The sequence below is a fragment of the Camelus bactrianus genome, chromosome 13 (assembly GCF_048773025.1).
Source record: "Camelus bactrianus isolate YW-2024 breed Bactrian camel chromosome 13, ASM4877302v1, whole genome shotgun sequence".
Taxonomy (NCBI): Eukaryota; Metazoa; Chordata; class Mammalia; order Artiodactyla; family Camelidae; genus Camelus; species Camelus bactrianus.
The window spans coordinates 40035942-40053162 of NC_133551.1; the positions used below are offsets into that span (position 1 = coordinate 40035942).

Sequence of the window (17221 nt, forward strand, 5' to 3'; positions counted from 1 at the left end):
GGGTGTTCTAATAGCCTCCAGGGCATGGTGTAGAATTATTCTGAGAACTTTAAAGAGGTATTCTCATGCTATCAGATATGAATGCATATCTGCAAAGCCATAGTAAATTTTTTAAATCGCAATATGGTATTGATGTACAAACAAACAACAATGTTTGGAGATATAAATAAGGAGATCTTTACAACATCAAAAACTGATGGGGGATGAATTTACAGATCATCCCCAGTCATCAGAAGTAAGAGACAGATTCCAGATAGGACCCCAGGGCTTCACTTTGGTGGGGATCTCAGAAAAATCAATAGAGGCATGCTGAACCTCAAGCCTGCCTGTTCCACCCATCAAACTTTGACCTGAGAAGCTAGGGCTGAAATTTATCAAGAAAGAAAGGAAGGTATAGTTAGCCGGTTGACTTGGAATTTGGACAGAATAAAAGTATTATGATATGGAGATACTATATTACAGTTAAGAAAATTGAAGCTCAGAGAGATGAAGTAACTTGTCCCAAGTCACACAGCAAGCAGAGGCTGAGCACTAGATCGTTTGTGTATAATTAATATATCATGTGTTATCTATTGCATGCTGCTCCCTTCCTTTCCCCCTTCCTCTCTCCTCCTTGCCCTACAAGTCTGAATAGAGATTGTCTGGGTCAGTGTCCTCTCTGGGGCTGTCCCTCTGGCCTTACTCACCCTGAGGGATGCTTTGGAAGGCCATGGAGTCCTTGTTTGCAGTGTCGCAGGTCGGGGATTCCAGTGGGAACTGGCCCACCTCGACACTGGCCAGCTCACTCCAACTCCCCAGATTCTCCTCCAGGGTCACGGTGTGGATGCTGTCCTCAGCATACTCATGCTGGCTGCTCAGTGTCAGGGTGGATGTGTCGCTGAAGATGAGGCTGGAGTCCAGGCTCACAGTCTCATTGGAGCCCAGGATCAGTGTCATGCACGAGGGTGGAGAAAGGGTGGAATTGGGTCTGTGAGTGCTGGAGTGCAGGCTGACAGCATCACTGGAACCGGGAACCAGGCTCAAGCATGAAGCCTGAGTGATGGTCATGTTCAAATTGGACCTGGGATTGCCACTTGAAGCCACGTTGATGGCTCCCTTGGAACTCGTGTTCCAGGCTGCACCAAAGGCTCTTTTTGAAACAGATCCAGAGATGTTATGTGAAACCAAAGTGATGGTCTCGTTCATGTCAGAGATTAGGGAACCATGAGAACTTGGAGCCGCATTCAGGTCCACCTTGGAGTTGTTTCTTGAGCCCACACTGAGCAGCTGATTGGAGTCAGGATCTGGGAAGGCATTTGAGGCTGGAATAAGGAGGGCTTTTGAGCCTGGCCTGGAGATGCTGTGGCCTAGAATGAGGGTTTCTCTTGAATAAGGCCTTCTAAATGGGTTTGATTCAGGCCTGGAAGGATTGGAGTTACTCTGACCCAAATCAAAAATCTTGTTTGAGAAGGAATTGAAGGCATCCTCAGAATCTGGCCCAGAGTGGTTCCTTGAGCTCAGATCCTGGGCCTCCATAGAGCCAGGGCTCAGAACGAGGTTTGAGGCTGGACACAGGGACTCCTGTGAGTTAGGCTTCGAGATATGATTGGAATCCGGGCCCAGGACTTCACCAGAGTGGGCAGCAGTGATCTGGAGGGAGGCTGGAGCCACGGCCTTGCTGTCCTCAGTTCTTGGGGTGTTATTGGACACCAGGCCAGGCTCCTCCTCTGAGACAACACCCAGATTAAGGTCTGGGACAAGAGCCAAGCCAGGACTCAGGGATGGATTCAAGACAGGAACAAGGTCCGTGTCTGGGCTGGGCCCAGAGTTGGTGCCAGAGCCTAAACCTGGGGCCCCAGTGGAACTGAGACTTGTTGTCATCTTGGAGTCTTCCTGGAGGACCAGACTAGCCCTTGGACTCAGGGCCATGCCTGGTCTGGTGTTCTCTCAATGCCCCTGCCCCCTTCTCTCCAATAGCCAACTGTTGAGCTCTCTGCAGTGCTCCTTAAGGGGAGAAAAGGCAAATTCAGGCATGCCTCACCTGCAACCTTTCCATGGCTCCCCACCATCCTTATGATGAAGGAAGGCCCTGGGGTGACTTACGAGGTCATCCATGACCATGCCCAGCCCCCCTTTCCAGCCCCATCCTACCGGCAATCCCCCACCACATCCCCTGTGTTTCCCGTCTCTGACCACACCCTGTTCCCTCTCGGCTTACAGCCCTTAAATGCGGTTCCCTTGGCCTGGAACCTCCATGTATTGTGTGCTTGCCATTCTCACTCCTCCCAGCAAATGACTCATTGCACTTTATTCCAAGGGCTCATTTAGTGGTCCAGCCCCTGCTAGAAATGAGCTCCCCACTGGCAAGAACTGTGCATACTTTAGTCCTTGGGGCATCCCCAGCAGCTAGCACAAGGCCAAGTCCATGGTAAGAAGTCCACAAATACTGGACAAACAAGGAACCTCTCCCAGGGAAGGAGGAGCTGCCTTACTTACCCTACTTCCAGCCAACCCCTAAGTTGCCAGAACTACTCGGCAAATGGCTGGGGCACTAGATTCCCAAAACAACCTCGGCAGAGCTGCCCACTGCCCTTAACAGTTTGCTCTGGGTGAAGCAGGCTATGTGGAGGAGAACCTGGGGCAATCATCCAAAACAGAGCCTGCCTCAACCCAGCAATCTGACTGCTGGGTGAACTTCCCAGTCCCCCCACCCTACCCTACCCCTGCCCCTGGACTACCCTCCCTAAGGGAATTGTAGGGACAGCTCACCTGCATGCATGGTGTTCTTAAGCAGGAGTTGGCCCCTGGGAGGAGATGCAAAAGAGACCAAGTCAAGCAAGAGTAGCTTTTTCAGTACTTACTGAACAAAGTCTACAGGCCAGGCATGCACATCTGACAACCAAATGCCACACAAACACACACACACACACACACACAGTCCTAGAAGTTAGATATGATTACTCCATTATATACTTAAGGAAGTGAAGGTCAAGGAGAGGAAGATTACCCACGCCACTGGCTCTCAAGACAGCCAAGATCATCTCTTTATGCCACCCATCTGCCTACCCACCAACACGTCCCATTGTCTTCAGGACAGTATCACCAATCCTTAGCAGGACCTAAAAGGCCCTTCTGTGTCTGGCCCCAACTCCTTTTTCACCCTTCTTGCCCCTCTACATGCCCTGTCCCTGGCCCCTCCATTCCAACATCCCTCAACTCCTTTGAATTTCTCCAAAGAGCCAGGCTCCCAGGTTACATCTGGCCTTCCATGGGTTGGGCACCCCCTTCTCCAGCCTCGTTCCCTGGGTAACACCTATGGCTTCACCCTTTCAGATTTCAGCTTATAAATTACAAGCCTTACAAGTGCCCCCAACAGGTAAGGTCCACTTGTAAGTTCCCAGGGCATCTTGTCCATTTCCCCTTTCTTGGCACATAGTATCTGGTTTCCCCACTAGACAATATGACCCATAAGAGTCTAGCACAGTACCTGGCACACAGCAAATGTTCAATAAATGAGCTCGTTATTTCATCTTTGTATCGTTTCTTCATTCACTCATCCATTCTGTCACTAGTTCATTTCATCACTTATTCATTATTCATTCATGCACTCACTCACTCACTAAATCATTTATTCACCCCATAAATGTTGTTGTGCATCTTTATAGTGTGGCTTTGGAAAAGCCACAGATTTGGAGTCATGTCATTCCAGGTTCAAATCCCCACTCATCCTCTTACTGGTGTTAGTGAACTTGGGCAAGAGACTTTCCCCCTGTGGTTCTCATCCTCCTCATTGCTAACATGGGGAGCATGAAGCCTGTCACCCACAGTGTAGTTTCACTGGTACGGAGCACATGACCCACTGAATTTCTTCTCTGAATGGTAGCTACTTGTCTACTACTCTCTGGGCACTGTGGGCAGAGAAGAGTGAGGAGCTCAAACCCAGTGGGAGCTGCCTTCATCTCCGAGCAAGTAGTTCATGCACAGCTTTGCATCCTGTCTCAGAAGGAAGCGTTCACCTTCCACCGCCACCAGAGGTGATTTTACCCTGAAGCTAATGAAATTTGAAATTTCAAGGCTCTTCAACAAATGGTGGTGGGACAACTGGAAATCAACATGCAAAAGAATAAAGTCAGACCCCTGCCTCACACTAGATACCAAAATTAACTCAAAATGGATTAAAGACCTAAATATAAGAGCAAAAATTACAAAACACTCAGAAGAAAACATAGGAGCAAATCTTTATGACCTTGGATTTGGCAATAGTTTCTTAGAAAAGACACCAAAAGCACGAGAAGAAAAAAATAGATAAATTAGACATCAGCAAAATTTAAAAACTTCTGCCTCAAAAGACACTATTAGGAAGTAAAAAGATGACCTACAGAATGGGAGAAAATATTTGTAAATCATATATCTGATAAGACTCTATTACCTAGAATATATAAAGAATTCTTACAATTCAACAACAAAAGACAAACAATCCAATTTTAAAATGGGCAAACAACTTGAGCAGCACACCTCTCTAAAGAAGATATACAAATAGCCAATAAGTACACAAAAATATGCTCAGCATCATTAGTCATTAGGGAAATGCAAATCAAAATCACAATAAGATACCACCTCACACCCCCTACAATAAGTATGGAAATAAGAAATGGAAAATAACAAGTGTTGACAAGAATGTAGAGAAACTGGGGCCCTCAAACACTGCAGGTGGGGATGTAAAATGGTGTAACCTCTGTAAAATCCAATTTGGTAGCTATTCAAGTCACTAAACATAGAATGACCATATAATGCAGCAATTTCACGTCTATGTATGTACCCAAAAGGATGAAAATTGATTTTCCAACCAAAACTTGTACACAGATCTTAACAGCAGCAGAATTCACAGGAACCAAAGGTGGAAGCAGCCAAACTGTCCATCAGCTGGGGAAAGGATAAACAAAATGTGGTATATCGATACAATGAAATGTTTTTCAGCCATAAAAAGAATTGACTACGGATGCATGTTAAATATGGATAAACTTTGAAAATATTATGCTAAGTGAAATAATCCAGACCTGAAAGGCTACACATTGTATGATTCCATTTATATGGAATGTCTAGACGAATATAAATCTAGGTAGATTAAAGCAGACAGAAAAAGGTTGTCAGGGGCAGGGGAAAGGAAGAATGGGAAGTGACTACTTAATAGGTACAGGGTTTCCTTTTGGAATGACAACAATGTTCTGAAACCAGTTAACTGTGACGGTTAGTAATGGTACTAAGTGTCACTAATAGTCAATTTTATGCTGGGTGTATTGTACCACAATTTTTTTTTTAAGGCATGTAACCGACAAGAGGACATAGACCCACTTTTCCATGCTCCTTCTTTTGAAACACAACTCAAAATCCTGGAAATAGTTCAGCAGATAACCATAAAAGGATTCTGAAAGCTAGAAAGAAGGCAGCAGTCTTACTAAGAATCTCAGGACTGGAAGAATGATGACTCTAGTGAGTTCATCAGGGTTTTCTTTTTATCATCCGTGTATCCCAGACTGGGTACCAGAGAGGCTTGCAACACAGATCTGCCAAGAGCATATACACACACACAAAAGAAAAGGAGAGCCTGCTCTCTCTGGCCAAAGGGCCAGAAAAGGGGAAGCCCAACAGAGAGGGAGCTGCAAGGGGGAGCCCCAGTCCCTACTCCATACCCAGGGCAGTGGCAGTCCAATCCACCTGCCGTGGCAGCGTCAGCAGAGCCCTGCATCCTGGGCCCTCCACTCAGTGGCAGAAAACTTACTAGGGCCCACAGCTCCTGGCCTCCCAGTGACAACAGTTGGCTCAGAGAAGGACCTTATTCCCCTATAGGCAACACCCGCAGGAATAAACAGATTCTTCAGTGGTGCCAGAAGACAAAGCACACTACTGCTCTGAAAATGATCATTGGAACTATGTCCACAGAAGTAGGCCAGAAGCTACACACTAAACCTTAACAGGTTAACTGCCTGCGAAAACAGAAGATTTAAATAGGCTCAAGAATCTCTTGGTGTAATATCCAAATGTCAAGGATACAATTTTTAAAAATCACTTGTCATACCAAAAACTAAGACAATCTCATCTTGAGAAAAGATAACTGACGCCAACCCTGAGATGAATCAGATGTCAGAATTTGCGACAAGGATTTTAAAAGCAGTCATCACAAAAATGCCTCAACAAGCAATAACAAATCTTCTTGAAGCCAATGAAAAATCAGAACTTTGCAACAAAGAAATCAAAGTTATTTAAAAGTACAATAACCAGAATCTAAATAGAAACTATTTTAAAAGCTCGATAACTGAAAAAAATTTTATGACTTGCTGGATGAGCTCAATAGTAAAGTGGAAGAGGGGGAGGGTGTAGCTCAAGCGGTTGAGTCCATGTTTAGCATGCACAAGGTCCTAGGTTCAATCCCCAGTACCTCCTCTAAAAATAAATAAATAACTAAACCTAATTACCTTCCCCCAAATAAAATAAATTTTTTTAAATAGTAAAGTAGAGATAACAGAGGATAGAATCAATGAGCTTGAGGACAGACTAAGAAAATTTACTTAACCTGAAAAAAAAAGATAAAATAGACTGAAACAAAATGAACAGATCCTCAGTAATCTATGGAACAAAACAAAATACCTAACATTCATATCATCAGAGTTCCAGGAGATGAGAAAAAGCGCTGAAAAATATTCAAAGTAGTAATAGCTGAAAACTTCCCAGACTTAAGATATAAACATACAGATTCAGGAAGCTGAGAAAACCCCAAATGGAAAAAAACTCAAAGAAATCCATACTATAACACATCGTGTTTAAACTTCTGAAAACTAAAGACAATGAGAAAAATATCTTCAAAGCCACCAGAGAGCGTTGCCTATAGGAGAACACCAATTCGAGTGACAGTTGATTTCTTGTCTGAAGCCACAGAGGCCAGAAAGAAGTGGCACGAATTTTTCAAGTGTTGAAAGAAAAGAACTGTCAACCATAAATTCTACATCTGGCAAAACTATTCTTCAGGGATGAAGGGGAAATAAAGATCCTCTTAGATGAAGGAAAAATGCATGCAAATTCAACATTGCCATTCCCCTCTTAGAACCGTTCTGTGATTTCTTATGGCTTTTTAGACTATGGGGTGTGGGTAGAGCTTATATTTTTTCAAAAGACAGATTCCCAGGCCTCACTCTGAAATTCCACTTTGCAGCTCTCAGCGGGCCCAGAAATCAGCCTTTCTCAAGCTCTACCACCACCACTCCTCCCCGAAGTGATTATCACATAGCTGGTGGACAGTCCACAAGGGGAGACAGCGTCTGCAGTCTGATGTCTGTGTTCCTTTTACCAGGACCCTCAGCACACAGGCCTTGCCCCTCCATCTCTCTAGCTACATCCAGTCCCTTCCCCAGCCCTCTGCTTGAACCACTTTCAACTCTTCCTAGTACTTCAGATATGCTGGCCTTCCTCTTGCAGAACCTTTATAATACTCTTTCTCTCTGTGTAAACTTCCCCAAGATTACCCACCTAAACCTCCATCACTCCCCTTGACTAACACTGAGTCACACTGAGATGCCAACTTAGGTGTCTCTTCTTCCAGGAAGTCTTCCTGGGACCCTCAAATGTGGGCGAGGTGCCTACCTCATATGATCACCCTGTATCAGAGAATTAATCTGTTTACTTTTATGTCTCCACTTTAGATAATGAGCTTGGTGAGTGTCTGTTACCCCTGTTTTCCTAGTGCAGGGCACAGTGCCTAGGGAAGGTTCAGAGAATGTTCGTGGATGACAACTCTTCAAGATAGGTATCATTATCCTCATTTACTGGCATGTTAATGCAAACTGCTTAAGGATCTAAAGCAATTTTTGCAAGCGGCAGAGGAAGGATTCAAAACCAGGTATTCGTATCTCACAGTTTTCCCTACAGGACCCCAGAGATTCCCGAGGTAAGAACCACTCAGTGAAGTCATGTCTTCCTGTTTCTCATTCCCCATTCCTTCTGCCACTCTTTGGCTTCTACCCTGGAGGAAAGTCCAGTGAAACAGCGCACCTCTCCTGATGCCCAGCCACCATGCACAAGTCCACAAGTAGGTGTAGGACGAAGATGGGATAATGCACATAGTGATGATCATGTCATCTGGCCCCCTGGGGTCCCTCAGTCGTCATCCTCTCTGTCCTTTCCTTCCCCGGGCAAGGGCAGGGTGGGGGCCTTGAGGGAAAGACCAAATCTGGCTTCCAGGTTCTCTGCCTCCTCTGCCTCACAGTCTATGATTGTCTCTCCCTGTGTCTTACTTTATTTCCTCTCAACTCCCCCAGACTCCCACCCACCACATTCCCAGATCTTGATACCCTAAACTCTTTCTCCAGGAGCCTTAAGCTGCTGATGTAAAGTTCAGGGTGTTACCTCCACCTGAAGCATCCACATGGTACCAGAAAAGTCAGCCTTAAGTCAAAGGTATGAAGTTCTGACTGTAGAATTACAGAGAGCGGGGAGACTTTTACCCAGGGGGGTGGGGTCAAGGTGGTAACTACCCTGTGGAGGCTGCGAAGGCTGCCCCCACCCCTGGGACTTTCCCAGAGCCACCCCTCTGCTTACCTAGGCTCCCCCCGGCTCAGGCCAGCACTGGGGTCTTTGTGAGGTCACCATGGCTTAGAATTCCCAGCCAGTGAGGCTCCTTCTCAAGCCTACACAGTGGGAAGAAGCAGAGAAGTGTGAAATAGAATTCACATTTTATGGCAAGACAAGAAAAATTTAAACATAAAAAGTTCTTCTCTGCCCTCTGGCCTCCTCTCTCCCCACACTGCACTGTGTCTCTGCATTAGGCATCGACCAAACCTCCCGCATCAGCAGGAAACCCTGCTCAACCATAAAGAGCACTGATGTCCTCCTAGAATCAACAAGACAACTCCTTAAAAGATAACAAGCCTTCCTGAGTTTGTAAGAGGTCACATGACCCACCAGGATGACGCTTAGCTCTGAATTATGTAAACCGTCAATAATTCGTCATTTGATGTACAGCCCTCTGTCTCAAAAAACTCTGCCTTGATTTCTAACTGGCGAAACAGTTCTCAGAGCTTTCTGAGATGCTCTTCCTGGGTTATAATCCTCAGATTTGGCTCAAATAAAAGTTTCTTTCTTACTTAGATTGGCTGATTAATTTTTCATCAACAGAGGTCTCCTTTCAAAGAAGGAGCTATCTTCAGACCCTCCACCACTACCTAGAAATGACCTCGCTCAAACAAAAACTGACCACCTTGCCTGGCATTCAAACTTCCCCATAAAAGCCCCTCACCCTGTGACCTTATGCCTCCGTTTATCTTGGGTGACAGACTGGTTCAGAAGAACACTGCAGATTTGGGGCACAACAGATGTGAGATGGAACCCTGTGGGTAGTCAGCCAGCCAGTGATGAGGAAACCGGGACCCACAGAGGGAAAAGATTGGCCCCTGGTCATGAGCTAGGACACTGCCTCTGTCCTTTGTCTTTTCCCTGCTCCACCCTGCCTCCTCAGGCACAGATGACAGTGTAGAGCAGGGTGGAAATGCGGGCTGGACCAGGAGACCCAGAAAGTGAAACCTGAATTCTGTGAAAAGGCAATGAAGACAACGCTATTATTCCTAAAGAAAAGCTGTTGAGCAATAACTAAGCTAATTAAGATTATCAGGGACTTCAAACTTCAAAACAGTAGAGGAACTGTCCACTAAGTTGTATTCCCGCTCACCCAGATCATTAATCCCAGCAGAGTCTGTGTACGTCACGTGATGTTCTGAGCTGTGCCCAGAAACATGCTCAGTCACATGCAGTTCCCACCCTGGGTGTGTCAGCCCTGGATGGTGGATTCCCTTCTGTCCACTTTGGGTCTCGCCTTTTCTGCCCTCACCTCCACGCCCCTGCCTTCCTTGCTCCTGGCCCTGCACCTCCCTCTGCCTCGGCTGCTTAGGGACCTGAGTCTAGAGCTGCTCCTCCACCTGCTTCTTCCCACAGCCTCCCAACGTGGCCGAGCTTTCTCTGCCTGAGTAAGCATCCTCCCAGCAAACCTGCTTCCTTCCCTGCAGCCCTTCACTTGCTCTTTAGCCACAGTGACAAGAACCATTTTTGCCTCCTCCTTCTCCTCCCCAATAATGCACTCAATTAATCACCAAGTACTTCTGCCTCTGCATCGGTCCTATCCCTCCAACTCCACACCCTATGTCCTGGCTGAGGTCCTCAACTTCACAAACCCAGATCCCGGCTAGTTTTCTCAAAAATGTCCCACAGGGCAGGCTCTCCCCTCTGCTAGCCACCTCTGTCCTGCAGCCAGGGAGCGTCTCTGACAATTCATTTTCCCCTTAATCCCTTCCACTGCCCACAAGGTCACATCAATTCTCCTTGGTCCGGCATTGAGACCCCTGCACAATTTACCTTTTTCCTGCCTGTCCTCCTTGTTTCTGCTCCTTTTTCAATTTTTAAAATGTGTACTAAAGCACTATATACATACAGAAAATTGCATATGTCATGTCAATTTTGTTGAATCTTCACCAAGGGAGTGCACCATGTAACTGGCACCCAGATCTAGATATGGAACCTTACCAGGACCCCAGAAAACTTCCAGCCGCTATCCTCCCCACCAAGGGTGACCACTATCCTGACTTCTAACACCACTGTTTAGATGTACCTGTTTCTGTATTTTATATAAATGGAATTATACAGCGCAGACTTTGGGTTCTGGCTTCTTTGGGTCGATACTAAGTTTGTGAGGTTTTACATATTTTTTGCACGTGGTAGCTGTTCCTTCTTCTAAATGTTGGCTCTCCTCTAGTCAATTCCTGCCTCCAATGTCTTTCCAGAGTTTTCAGGTAATTGTTCTTTATAATCTGTCCAGAGTTCATAATTGTTATCTCTAGGAGGGTTGGTCTGATAGGAGCTACCTTGCCATTGCCAGAAGTAGTATCTCTCCTTTTTAATTTGTATCTTATTTTTCTCCTTTCTTCTCTTCTTTAAAATTACTGAATTTATCTTCCTTCTCTCCTTTTATCCCCCTTTTTTTGTATGGAATTTACATATTCTATGTCTATTCCTTGGGGTCACTCTAGCCATTCTAACATGCATACTTTACATAGAAAAATCTAAAATTAAGTAATACTATTAATTATTACTAATTTATTATTACTAAAAAAGTAAAATGAAGTAAAGTAATACATTATCCTCCTTCAGAAAAATAAAAAAACAAGACTCAGGACCTTAGAAGCTTTTAACCCTAATCAGCCAACTTATATACTATCGTTATCCTTTATTTTAGTCCTGTTCTGTTTTTTAAATCCTACCCATTAAATATCATTGTTTTATTCAATCAGGGTTTGTTAGATTTAACCAATATCTCACTAATATTTTGGCTGATCATGTAACTGAGCAGGACCCTATAGGGCCTTCCCAGGACAGACTGCCTCCCCCCACACCCCACCCCACCATGTCCTCCACCTGCCTCTTGTTTGCCAAAAAAACTTTACCCTTCTAGGCCTTCCCCAAGTTCCAAAGAATAAATTTAAGCAGAGAAGTGAGAATGTGCAGAGGCAAAGGGAAACAGTCAAACAAGACAAAATAATAATAGTTTAGCCATTAAACAAAGTCCAGGACCTTTAGTTCCTCCGCAAGGGCTATAAATAATATTCTGAGCCATAGCCTTTGAGCTGTTTTGCAGATACTGAAACTCCCACCAGGTGAAAGAAGTTAACTGTGTGCTGCCCACAAGCACACGGACCCCAGACCGGTTGGAACCAGAAGGTTGAGGAGGTTGACTCTTGAAGACCTCACCACTAATCAGAAGAATGTCGGCGAGCTGATCACACTCTCCACAATCCCCGTCCCTCATCCTGTCTTTAAAAACCTTTCCCTGAAAACCATCAGGGAGCTGGAGTCTTTTAAGCACTAGTTGCCTGGACTCTTTGCTGGATGCCCTGCAATACACACTACACTTTCCCGCACCACAACCTGGTGTCAGTAGATTGGTTTTACTGCATGCAGGCAAGCAGACCCAAGTTTGGTTCATTCATTCTTTTAAATTCAATCTCAGGAGAGGAGGGTGCATGCTTAGCACACACAAGGTCCTGGGTTCAATCCCCAGAACTTCCATTAAAAAATAAATAAATAAACCTAAATAACCTTCCCCCAGCCAAAGAAAAAATAAATTCAATCTCAGACCTTCCATCTGGGATCAATTTCCTTCTGCCTAAAGAATAGCCTTTAAAAATTCCTTAATAAGAGTTTACTAGTGATAAGCTCTTTTAGTTTTTGTTTACAAAAAAATATATTTTATCTTCATTCTTGAAAATATTTTCACTGCATGTAGCATTCGAGAATATCTGTTATTTTATTTTAGCATATTAAAGTTAATATCCCACTGCCTTCTGGCTCTCACTGATGTTTCTAGTTTATTATACCACTGGAATCGTCCCCCAGTCTCACGTACCATTTCCTCCTACACAATTAGTTGCTGCTTTAGCAACACACTGTTTTCCCCAAACTCACAGTGATGTGTCTTGCCTCTGTGCTTTTTCTCATGCTGTTCCTTCCATCCAGAATGCTGTTTCCCTCCCATTCCTCCTTCATTTCACCTGCATGACTCCTACTTATTTGTCAAAGCCCAAGGGTATCTTCTCTAGGAAGTCCTCCAGGATCCCCTCCCAATAGCTAGATCAAGACTTTCTCCTTTGCTCTTGCTGCATAGATCAGAACTTTATGACAGTGTGCTATAAATTTCCAGTTACTTGACTATTTCCCTCATTAAACTGAGACTGCTGTAAGAACAGAGATGTCTTATTCATCTTTGCATACCTGGTACCCAAGGTCTTCAGTAAGTATTTGCTGAAGAAATGAGTCATATTCTTACTCTGGCCTCCTCCTCCTCACTCCCTGCCCTTTGCTTAAACACTCTGATCTCTGTCACCTCCTCTCCACTGAGGCTCTGCCTCTGAGGACATTGCTCAGTTGAAAGTCTTGTCCTCCATCTTCATTCTCTGCCTTCTCTGGAGCATCTGCTTTGTGATGCTCCAAACTTAAGACTTTTTCCTCCCTCGGCTTCTGGGGCACTTCACTCTGCTGGTTCTCTCCCCGCCCCAGACTCTTTTTCTCCTGTGTTCCCCCCGCCCCGCCCCACTCCCTACATCTGTGTCCCCTGGGATTCTGGCTTTGGGTCTCATAGCTCTCACCTGGGGTTTCTTCCACATTCCTTGCTTTAATTATGGCATCAATGCTGTTGGCTCCTGGATCAGTCAGCGTTCAACCAGAAAAGTAAGAAACCATGCTAAGTGTTTAAAACAGGGAATTTATTCCAGAGAAGTGGCTCCACAGCGATGGATGAGCTGAGAAGACAAATGGGCAGGAGTCAGGGATACCAGAGCCCAGGTTCCTGGGCACATGGTGGGAGCCAGAGCCACTGAGAAACAGAGCCATTCGTTGCTAAACACGCTCCCTGAGGCAGAGATGACAAAATACCCTGCCTCTCCCCTTCTCCCACCCACCATGCTCCTACCAGTGCCTCCCATTGGCTGAAGCAGCTGGAACACTGTGACAAGGGAGGCTGGGAAACGTTGCTTGCAGGGTTCAACTCAGTGCAAGGCAAGGGAAGAGCCAGGAGATGTGGACACCCCAGCCTGAGACTGAAACAGCCGCATACCTACACTTCCTGCCCCAAGCTTGTTCACTATCTATATACCCTACCACTTACAGGACACCTGTAACGCAGCATGTCTCAGCTGAATCTCCTTCCCAGAAAACGTGTTCCTCCTGCCAACTTCTTTATTTCTATCAGGGTTCTTGATTCTCATAGAGACAGGCTAAAAACTTCCAGCAAGTCCTCTGACTTCTCCCTCCTCCACCTGGTGTCAGATTCCAGGTCCAAAAGACTCTTTGATGAAAATACCCACATATCCCCCCTTTCCATTCTTACTGCCCCCACCTAATTCAGGTTTCCTCTCCTCTTGCTTGGCTTCTAACAAGAGCCTCTTCGCTGGGCTCCCCGCTTCTGTTAGCATTTCCCTGATTCATTGTACACTGCAGCAGATTCATCCTGCTGGAAGCACAGACCTCAGCATGTCATTCACTTGTTTAAAAAACCCGCCCATCAACTTGTTTAAAAAACTGGCGAATGAAACAGGACTCTTCCCACCCTGCAGCCTTACGTCCCACCATGTGCTCACTCAGACCTCATGGCCAATCAAACAGGCCTTCTCCCTGCCCCTAGGGTGCCCTGGCTATCTCCCTCCGAGCCTTGGGTCATGCTGCCTGGAATGGTACTGCCTCTTAGCATCTCCTCCTGTGGAAACCCCATCCAGCCATGCAGCTCTAGGATGATGTAAATCTCTTAGAATGAAATTTTCAGTAGATTCTGAAAGCCTTAAAAAATGTGCTTATCCTTTAACCAAGCAGTCCCACTTCTGAGGATCTGGCCTAAGAACATAATCGGGAGTGTGACCAGAAATGCTCACTGGAGCGTTTGCTTATTAGTAAAAGATTATAAACAATCCAAGTATCCAACATGGAAGGTAATGGTTCCATAAACTATTGAATGAGATTTTATGCATCCATTAAAAATGAAAATTACAATCATATAGGGAAATACTCATTATATATGAGGGAAAAAAAGCAGGATACAAACTCATTTATTTTTTTAATTGTATGTACATGTACAACAACAGGTCATCTTTATCAAGCACTTGGTTTGCATTGGGTACTGTCCCAAGTGATTTACATGGATTTATTCATTTAATGCTCACAACAACCCTACAAGGTTATAAATGAGGAAACTGAGGCACAGAAAGGTGAAAAATGCCTGAGGTAGGTCACACAGTTGGTGCGTGTCAGGGCTGGAAGGGAGTTCTTAGCTGTAATGCCTCCCGCAGGCAGTGGAGCCCAAACCCTTTAAAGGGAAACAGAAGTTAGCCATCACCACGGTAGGTAGAATAATGGCTGCTCAAAGATAGCCACATCCTAACCCCTGGAACCTGTGAATATGTTACTTTCTATGCAGAGGGAATTAAGATTGCAAATGGAATTAAAGTTACTAACTAAATGACCTTAAAATGAGTGGGTCCAGTGCAATCATAGGGGCCCTTGTAAGTGGAAGAGAGAGGCAGGATAAAGCGAGACTGAGAAGTGGCAATATGCTGAGGACCAGGCCCAACCTTGCTGGCTGTGGAGATGTAGGAATAAGGCCAGGAGCCAAGGGATGTGGGCCGACTCCAGAAGCTGGAAAAGGCCAGGAAATGGATTTTCTCCTAGAGCTTCCAAAAGGAACTCAGCCACACCAACATGTTGGTTTTGGCCCAGTGAAACCTATTTCAGATTCTGACCTGCAGAGCTGTACTGTAAGATCAAAAATGTATTGTTTAAGCCACTAAATTTGTGGTAGTTTGTTACAGCAGCAACAGAAAACAAATACACCTCCCAAAAAAGCAAAACAAAGCAAAAATTCCAGTAATAAACAGGCACTGAAAAAGATTGGAAAGGTCTTCAATAAAATGAAAGCGATCAGTTGTAACTGGTTGGTGAATCTCCTTATTTTTAAAGAATGATAATTTATTTTTCCATATTTCCAAATTTTCCAATAATTTTTTTGTACTGCTTTTATAAGGGGAAAAAGTTATTTTCTCCCTAAGAGATCCTACCAATCCTTCAAGGTCCAGGTCAAACACTGCCTCCTCCAGGGAGCTTCCCAGACATTTAGTCCTGACCAGGGGTGGCCGCTCTGCTTCCATGGCCTTAACCCTGCACCTGGATTCTAAATGCCTCGGGAGCAGGGTCCATGTCAGATTATCCCCAGGGTTCAGGGGCCCCAGCTAGTGCAAGCTGAATGTTCAGGAACTGGGATCAGGAAGAATCAATCATTTTTCATTAATAAATACACAAAGCTGTATTTCCCCACATTCTGATGGGATCCTCCGGGGAGTGGGGAGGGGTGGAAAGGTGGGAAGGGGAGATAGACACTGCCTCCCAGAAGCTATCAGGGCACAGTGAGCTGAACTTCCTGCAGGACCTGCTCTAAAGGCTGTAAAGGTTTCTGCTCCACATCTGAAATGGGGGTGCATCCTAACAACCTTGATTTCTTCTCCTAGTAATATGTCAAGGTGGAGGGTGTAAGCAGATAGGGTAGGGGGTCTCCAGAAAAAGAGAATGAAGCATGTCTTTCTTGCCGTAAGAGAAGCCATTTTTGGCCTAAGCCATTTTGTGATCTAAGCCTGGCCACAATGCTTGCCCTTGAACAGGTCTCAGCAATTAATGATCTTAAGGGACATGAGGGAATGCAGAGACAAAGGAAAAGCTGTCAAGAAACAATAGCTCCGCCATAAAACAGAGTCCTAGTTCCTCCTCAAGAGATAAACATGACAATCTGACACATATCTTTGAATTCTGCAGGAACTAAGGCCCCCACCCAGGTGGAGGGTTGAATAATTATGTTGACTTTTCGTGACCTTCATGACTTCAATCAACTAAAGCCTGGACTCTGTCAATCTCTGACCCAATTCTATGCTGAATTCTCCTCTGCTAAAGCCCTTACATGAATGTGCTTGTACCCTTAGCTTAAAACTTTCCCAATTTTGCTGTTCGTGAAGACACTGCTTTGGGAAAGAAAGTGTTCTCCTTACTTGCTGCAGGTAATAAATCCTTCCTTCTCCGGATCTTTGGCTTGGTGGTGTGTTTTGACTCGACGCCCACAAGAGGTGAACCTAATTTTCAGGTAACAGAAGGGATTGAAGTAACCCAGGTTAACAGAGCCTGGGCCTCAAACCCCAGTGGGCCTTTGCTTGTTCTGAGCAGAATGGCGTGGGAGGTCATGTGGCTCGATGGCAGGGCCAGGGCCGGGGGTACTAAAATTGGATGTCCCCGGTGTTAGGGATGGTTGGGACGTCTCCAGCCATTTCTCAATAACAGCTTCCAGAATCACCATCCAAAATCCAAGCTGAGCAGGCCTCTCTCCTGCTTTTCCTATAAGTGAAGGCTCCCCATCCCCTCCAGGCTGGCACCAAGCTCTTTATTGGGGTGACCCAGCACTGCTCACCCCCCAACCTCCTCTCCTGAACACCCCCATTTCCCACCTGACAGGATCCAGTCCCACTGCACCCCACCATCCTGAGCAAGCCCTTCTCCCACATGCCTTTGCTTGCTACATACACGCGCACACACACACACACACACACACACGCTGCACCCTTGTCTGGGATGTCCTTCCTTAGCCCCAATCCCCCATTGTTGCCCAAGAATAGGTTCTTGCCTC

At 45.5% G+C, this 17221-nt stretch overlaps 1 protein-coding gene across 10 annotated transcripts in view; it reads right to left on the reverse strand.

Annotated features, from left to right (window-relative positions):
* The window catches only part of LOC105066416 (acyl-coenzyme A thioesterase 11), a 116458-nt gene that overhangs the window by 42204 nt on the left and 57033 nt on the right, over positions 1-17221 (reverse strand). For 3 of the 10 annotated variants that reach the window (XM_074376413.1, XM_010951740.3, XM_074376411.1), the window contains exons 2-3: positions 2749-2783; positions 687-1983 (exon numbers count right to left, since the gene is read on the reverse strand). The exons of 3 other annotated variants lie outside the window; for them this stretch is intronic. In XM_074376413.1, the coding sequence (XP_074232514.1) occupies positions 687-1908 (1222 nt within the window). In that variant the 5' untranslated portion in view covers positions 1909-1983; positions 2749-2783. Of the gene's footprint in view, positions 1-686; positions 1984-2748; positions 2784-8568; positions 8658-13157; positions 13278-17221 lie in introns of those variants that run through there. 4 more of the 10 variants (XM_074376409.1, XM_074376410.1, XM_045514271.2 and 1 more) reach the window with 4 other exon arrangements.